Source organism: Alligator mississippiensis, chromosome 5 (genome assembly GCF_030867095.1).
Source record: "Alligator mississippiensis isolate rAllMis1 chromosome 5, rAllMis1, whole genome shotgun sequence".
Lineage (NCBI taxonomy): Eukaryota > Metazoa > Chordata > Crocodylia > Alligatoridae > Alligator > Alligator mississippiensis.
In genome coordinates, this window is record NC_081828.1 from 133,896,608 (window position 1) to 133,903,792 (window position 7,185).

The following is a 7,185-nucleotide window of genomic DNA, read 5'->3' on the forward strand; positions in this document are numbered from 1 at the left end:
GAGATTTATTTATCTTTTGCGTAGTTTAGGATTTATTTTTTAGACTCAACTTGCTTCATTTAAAAAAAAAGAAAGAAAAATGCAGCAGATTGAAGAATGACAGACTCAGCCCGCAAGAGGAGCAAGCTCAAGGAAAAAAAAAAGACTGCTCCTGGGACCTAAGACGTGGCAAAATTTCTCTGCCGTTCACAAGTACAAACTCACCCTAAAAAGTTTTACTCTGTTGATGGAGAGGGTAGGGAGAGAGGGAATTACTGGCAGACATTCCTTTGTTAAGAAAAACCTTCAACCCAGAAAACGGTTCTTGCCCAGTGATTTCTATCTGTAAAATTCCTAGAAGGCAGAACCCACGCACTTAAAACTGGCAATAGTTAAAAGTAGATTACATATATAACTCAAACAACATATGAGTAAGAGACGCCAACCTATATAGCCTAGAGCATTACTTAATATGTCCCATCAAAAGAATTAATGTAGTAGCTTAAAGGGTGACAAGTGTGCTCCCCCAGAGCACACTCACAAATAAGTTGCTGGCAGTTCTGGACTGGGGACACTTATGTAGGAACAGATTTTACACCAGTACATTTACTAATTTGATATGTACTTTGCAAACTCTTAATCCATTGCATGGGGAATGGATAATGAAGGCAAGAAGAACAAAGGATGAGTGGCGAAGTATGGGATAAAGTGGCTTCTGTGTATTGGTTTAAAAATCAGGAGAGTGACTATTTTTCAAAGGGATGGCCTCTGTTTGGCACCTCATGCCCTCTAACTGCCATGGAGACAAGACCTTGGCAATTTTTTTGGTACTATCTAAGGTACAAATTTAGACCGACATAGCCATGCAGTATAAGTGTATACATTAGCACGCTTCTTCCTGTATAAAAGGACCTTTTTCAGTTTGCTTTATTTCAGGTGAGAAAAGATTTAAGCTATACCAAAAAAGCCCTGTTACAGTTGAGCAAAAATGTCTTTATGAGTGCTACAGCTCTATGGTTTGTACAAGTTTCCACATATAGCAAAGGCACTTGAACAGATAAAGCGTGCTTTCAAGCAGTAGCTCTAAAGAGTATCATATTTTACAATGCTATACCATGAAAAAAACTTTGTAGGCTAGAATACCAGAAAAAAAGTAGGCCCCATTTTTCTTCCTCTCCCCCATTTTTCTTTCTGGGTAACCTGTTCCAGTGCTTTACTACCCTCCTAGCGAGAAAGTTTTTCCTAAAATCTAACCTAAACTTCCCTTGCCTTGGCCCTCAAAGCCAACTTCAAAAAATGGAACATCGATGTCAATTTATGAGAGACTACTGCCCAGCACCGCTCCAAACGGAGGAAGAGTCTGGAGATTCCCCCCCTGTCACCTGCTCCTGTGCTTCACCCCACTTCTCATGTGAGTTTTCCCTGGTATCTGATCTAAACACCCCTTGCTGCAACTTGAGACAATTGCTCCTTGTCCTGTCACCTGCCACCACCAGTCCAGCTCCATCCTCTTTGAAGTTGCAGCTGAAGGCCGCTATCAAATCCCCTCTCAGTCTTCTCTTCTGTGGACTAAAAAAGCCCAGTTCCCTCAACTTGTCCTCACATGTCATGTCCCTCAGCCCCAGAACCATTTTCACTGCCCTCTGCTGGACTCTCTCCAACTTGTCCTCATCCTTTCTGTATTGGACAACACACATACAACTAGACAGAGGACCCCTGATCTCTCTCCATCTTATCCCCTCCTTTCTGTAGCAGGGACAGATGCACAAACCCAGAACTGGGCAGAAGACTTCAACTCTCTCTCCAACTTGTGTCCTCCTTTCTGTGGTGGGGACACACACACAACTGGACACAGGGCTCCAGATCTCTTTCCATCTTGCCCCCTCCTTTCCATGTGTGGGGGACGGATGGACGGGACACACATCTGGACACAGGACCTCAGCTCTCTCTCCAACTTGTCCCCTCCTTTCTGTAGCAGGGACCCTCGCCCCCGGACACGGGACCCCCGCTCTCTCTCTCTCCACCTTGACCCCGCTCCTTCCTATAGCGGGGCCCAGGCGTGGGCAGGCGCTCCTCCAGCCGCGCCTCCCCGGGGCCAGCAGAGGGGACGCCCCACCCCGTGCCAGCGGTCCCGGGAGCGCCCTGCCCCCAGGCGGCTACCTTGAAGTAGGCGAACTGCAGGTACTTGTAGGGCTCGCGGGCGCGGAAGTCGAGCAGCACGTCGCGGCCGGGCTGGGACTGGCGGAAGGCGGGCAGCCCCTGCTTGCAGCGCCGCAGGCATTGCGCCCGGCGCAGCACGTCGGCGAAGAGGCGCAGCTCGGGGAAGCCGGCGAAGCGGGCGGGCGGCGCGGCGGGGCCGGCACTGCAGTTGGCGTGGCAGAAGGCCTGGCTGTCGCGCAGCAGGCGGTGCAGCCGCAGGCTCACCTCCAGGTAGCTCACGCTCTCGGGCCACTGCTCGCTGCCGTACAGCTCCAGGCCGTGGCGGTAGGCGGCCTCCAGCGGCATCAGCTCGTCCCGCGGGAAGCTGCGGAAGCTGTAGCGCTCGTACTGCGCGCCCGCCGCCGCCAGCACGGCCAGAGCCAGCAGCGCCCGGCCCGCGCCCATCGCCTCGCGCCGACAGCCCAGCACTGCGGCTCCACCGGCGGCGGGCAGGAGCTGGGCGGGGCGGGGTGCCTGTGCAAGGGGGGAGGTGGCAGCGGACTTAAGGCGGGCGCAGGGGAAGGCGGTGTTGTCTACGGTCATACCGCCCTGAACGCACCCGATCTCGTCTGATCTCGGAAGTTAAGCAGGGCCGGGCCTGGTTAGTACTTGGATGGGAGACCGCCTGGGATTACCAGGTGCTGTAGGCTTTTCTGCTTTTTTTCCCCCCCGTTGCTCGCTCCATTCCAGCTAAGGCTCCTCCCTGTGACTCATCTTTCTTGGGGTTTGTTACAGATAGGAATGTGCCTCCCTTTACCACCTCCAGCTAGGCTGAAGTGCACTGTAGGCAGCTTAAAGGGACGCTGCTCCGGGGCAGGTTCCTCCCTGAGGTATGTCCCCAGCTACTGCTGTATGGGCGAATGCTGCCACCTTAGTCGTTGGGCACGTGTCCCCCCAGTGAGCAGTCAGTGACAGGGCGGGAGGGTCAGAAGTGGCACTCCCACTCTTTGGCCAGCACCCCTGCCTGACCGCCACCTAAGTGGGGAGCATGCCCTGTCAGGGGGTACACCAGTGCTCTCAGGGGGTGCACATGCATCCCCACGCAGCCCATGTGTGTCGCCACTGTACTGCTCCATTGCTGTAGGGCTGCCTTCCGTCCAGGTTGCAGCACTCCAGCATCCCAGTGCAGGCAGTGCCCCTTCCTCGCCGTTCCCTGTGAACACACTGGCCCTTCTCAAACCACCTCCCACCCCCAACGGTTCCCCCAAGTTCCCCCCAACTCTGCTGTCCAGGGGGCAGATCTGGCACCAACCAACTCCCCCTTCTGCCCTCCTCATCAATCCCCACGCACCCTGGTGCAATCAGGCAGCAGAGCACATGTCAGCTTGCCAGGTGGTAGAGCACAGACGGGTCCAGGAGTTGGGTTTAGGGCTGGGTGGGAAACAAGGTAGGGGGCTGGATTGGGTCCCCCTGAGCTGGGGCTTCCAGTAGAGGTTTTATTTTATTTTTTTTGTGAAAAATTTTCAAACTGCAGGTCAATTGAGCCAAATCAGTCCCGTATCCTCTGGACTGAGAAACATTCAGTTGTTTAAATGCTGTATCTGATCCTACAACCAGCAAGTATCCTTCACCCCAGACTTTTCAGCCTGGGGCTTCAGACACTCAAATCCATTGGTGGGCATCCTAAGTGCAGGCCCAAGCCCAGAGGCCTGGGGTTCAGATGCCCCTGAATCTCACTTGCCCTTAACCAAAGGCTACAGGAGCAAGCTAGGGATGAGTCCCCCATTTCCATAAAGGAGGCCTGTAGCTGAGATCCTCCCACTGGAAGCTGGACAATGGAAAGCTAATGACAAGGCTCTTATAGGGTATCCTGTCCACAGTGCATTGGCAGGGGTGCACCCTCCAAGAGATGGAGAAGCAGAGATTTTTTTTTTTAATATTATATATTTCATGTTCCAGGTCAAATGAGCCAAATCAGTTCCAAATCATATTGTTTGAGCAGAACTCAATTGTTTCAGAAACTTTATCAACTAAGCAGGCGGAACTCAGTTGTTTGCAGCAGCTGGCTGGCTCATGGCATGCTGGCACACCTTCCTTTGTGTTAACTACTTTTTATAACTTTTTCATACCAGATTATCCAATTCCCTGGCACTGGGAACATTCCTTATAAGGAAACTGTTGTGCCTTGCTCACCTAGTGCCCCCATCACAGCACTTACATCTCGCAGAGCCGTAGAAGGTGCATTGTTCAATTTTATTGCTTAAGCCCAGGAAGACCTAGACTAGGGATAAGAGCCAAAGCACAACTCAATTTGCTAGCTACAAGTTTGAGGCTATGGGAGTCCCATTTTTGTTGGGCCTGGTTACCTGCTTTACTCTGTGGAAGCTACAGAGGAAAGGAGAGCACATACCAGCTAACCAGGTGGCAGGGCACTAGCTGGACTGGGATGCTGGAGCACCACCAGCCAGACATGTTTTTTTCACCACCAGCCAGACCTGGGCTGGGCCGATGAGCTGGTACCCTGACTGCCTGCTTTCCATCCTGCCCAGACCCAGGCAGCTGGAGCCCCCAGGAAGAAGTGGGAAAGTTGGGAGTTTCAAGAGAGGCAGCAGCAGCTGGGCCAAGCAGAGATGGGTGAGTGGAGTCCAGTGCATCCTCCCAGCCTGTCGTGCATGGGTCTTGCAGCAGGAGCCCAGAGCAGCCTTGTGGGAGTGGGCCGGGGCTGTATGCTCCATAGGGTACCTGTGAGCCTGGTTTGGGGGAGGCAGGGCCAGAGATGTCATTGGAAGGACCAATGTGCACAGGGAAGCAAAGCACATAGACTGGCTGAAAAGGCAAGCAAAGGAAAATAGTACTGTCTGCAGTCACACTGCCCTGAACATACTTGATCCCATCTGCTCTCAGAAATTAAGCGGGGTTAGTACTTGGCTGGGAGACTGCCTGGGAATCCCAGGTGCTGTAAGCTTTTCTTCCTGTTCTTTTTTCTTTACCTTTCTTGTCCCATCCCAAGCTTTCTGGGGCTGCCCAGCCACAGCCTCCCTGCTTTGACTCATCCCCACACTGGCCACCCTGGGCTTATGATACCAAAATTTGGGGTGAGGTGGGCACGCTAGTAGGGAGGGAAAGACTGCAGCAAGACCTGGATAGGTTGCAGGGGTAGGCTAACAAAAACAGGATGCGTTTCAATACTGACAAGTGCAGGGTGCTGCACTTGGGCAGTAGTAACCGGCAGCACACTTATAAGATGGGAAACTCCCTTCTTGAGAGCATGGAGGCAGAAAGGGATCTTGGAGTCATTATTGACTCCAAGATGAACATGGGCCAACAATGCGAGGTCACGGTCGGCAGGGCTTATTGTGCATCCACAGGTGCATCTCAAGTAGGGCCAAGGAGGTGATCCTCCCCCTCTACGCGACACTGGTCAGGCCACAGCTGGAGTACTGTGTCCAGTTCTGGGCACCCCACTTCAAGAAGGATGTGGACAACATTGTCCAGAGTCCAGAGGAGGGCCACCCGCATGATCCGGGGACAGCAGGGCAGACCCTACAATGAGAGGCTACGGGACCTGAATCTGTTCAGCCTTCACAAGAGAAGGCTGAGGGGGGACCTGGTGACCGTCTATAAACTCACTAGGGAGGACCAGAAGGGTTTGGGGGAGACCTTGTTTCCCCTAGCGCCCCCTGGGATAACAAGGAATAACGGCCACAAGTTGTTGGAGAGTAGGTTTAGACTAGACATCTGTAAGAACTACTTCACAGTCAGGGCAGCTAGGATCTGGAACCAACTTCCAAGGGAAGTGGTGCTGGCTCCTGCCCTGGGGGTCTTTAAGAAGAGGCTTGATGCCTACCTGGCTGGGGTTATTTGAGCCCAGTTTTCCTCCTATCCAGGCAGGGGGTTGGACTTGAAGATCTACAAGGTCCCTTCCGACCCTACTTCTATGATTCTATGATCTTTCTTGGAGCCTTGTTACATACAAAGGTGAAGGAGGCTCCTGGAACTCTGAATCCCTGGACTGTCCGCACTTTAATACCTCAAACTAGTTTGAAGCGCACATAAAGTTGCGCCGCACTAGGGCAGGTTCCTCACTGAGGTGTGTCCCCAGCTCCTGTCCCATTGCTGTGTGGCTGCTCCTCACAGAGGGGCCATCCAGGTTGCAGAGCTTCAGCATCCCAGTGCAGGCAGTGTCCCCTTCTCAGCCTCCTGTTCCCTGTGGGCAAACTAACCCCTCTCAACCCACCCCCTCAAAGTCTCCCTTTAAGGTTCCCCCCAACTCTGCTGTCCAGAGGGCAGTTCTGGCACCAACTAACTCCCCCTTCTGCCCCCTCCTTCTAATCCCCATGCACCCCCAGAGCACATCAGCTCACTAGGCAGCAGGGCACAAGAGTGGGGTTTAGGTTTGGGGGGGGGAACAAGGTAGGGGTCAGGCTCAGGTTCCCCTTTAAAAGACTTCCTTCCCAGGACAGGGGCAGTAGCTCCCCCAAAAGTACCCTTCCTCACTGCTCCCACCTCCCAACCACCCTGGGAAGGATGACTGGCACCTGTTACACCCCAGTCCTGAATCCCAGTTTATTGAATGCTGGGGGGGCGGGGGCTAGCAGTGTGCACAGGGAGGCAAAGTATACAGGGAGGCTGAAAAGGTAAGCAGTAGAAAGCAGTAGTGTCTATGGCTGTACCACCCTGAACACATCTGATCTCAAAAGTTAAGCAGCATTGGGCCTAGTTAGTACTTCATACTTGGGTGGGAGGTTACCTGGGAATCCTGGATGCACTGTTTTCTTGCCCTTTTTTTCCCTTGCTTGCCCTATCCTGGGCTACTTGGGACCACCCAGCCATGCCCTCCTTGCTTTAACTCCCCTTTTTTGCTTTCTGTGGGAAATTTGAGGTTGCGTTTTTCAAAAAAATAAAATAAAATAAATTCTGAGGTTGCATCCGTGTGCATGGATCTGTCCTTCAGCCAGGAGTCATTAGAGGACAGTCATCTTGATCCTGAGGCTGGTGTGTGTTGTTCTAACAGACACAGACAGGAGCTGGCTGCTGATTGTAATGGGAAAAAAAAGATTACATTTT

General features: G+C 52.7%; 2 protein-coding genes and 1 non-coding gene across 3 annotated transcripts in view; 2 read left to right on the forward strand and 1 right to left on the reverse strand.

Moving 5' to 3' along the window:
• Positions 1 to 2,649, reverse strand: part of CRTAP (cartilage associated protein) — a 35,359-nt gene extending 32,710 nt beyond the window's left edge. The window contains exon 1 of the mRNA XM_014602483.3: positions 2,140 to 2,649. Within this exon, the coding sequence (XP_014457969.1) occupies positions 2,140 to 2,583 (444 nt within the window). The 5' untranslated portion in view covers positions 2,584 to 2,649. The remainder of the gene's footprint in view (positions 1 to 2,139) is intronic.
• A 60-nt stretch (positions 2,650 to 2,709) lies between these two features.
• On the forward strand, positions 2,710 to 2,828 carry LOC132251000 (5S ribosomal RNA). The gene has a single exon (XR_009462813.1). It is a non-coding gene; the product is annotated as a 5S ribosomal RNA (ribosomal RNA).
• Positions 2,829 to 4,611: 1,783 nt separating this feature from the next.
• Positions 4,612 to 7,185, forward strand: part of GLB1 (galactosidase beta 1) — a 64,350-nt gene continuing 61,776 nt past the window's right edge. The window contains exon 1 of the mRNA XM_019483487.2: positions 4,612 to 4,752. Within this exon, the coding sequence (XP_019339032.2) occupies positions 4,627 to 4,752 (126 nt within the window). The 5' untranslated portion in view covers positions 4,612 to 4,626. The remainder of the gene's footprint in view (positions 4,753 to 7,185) is intronic.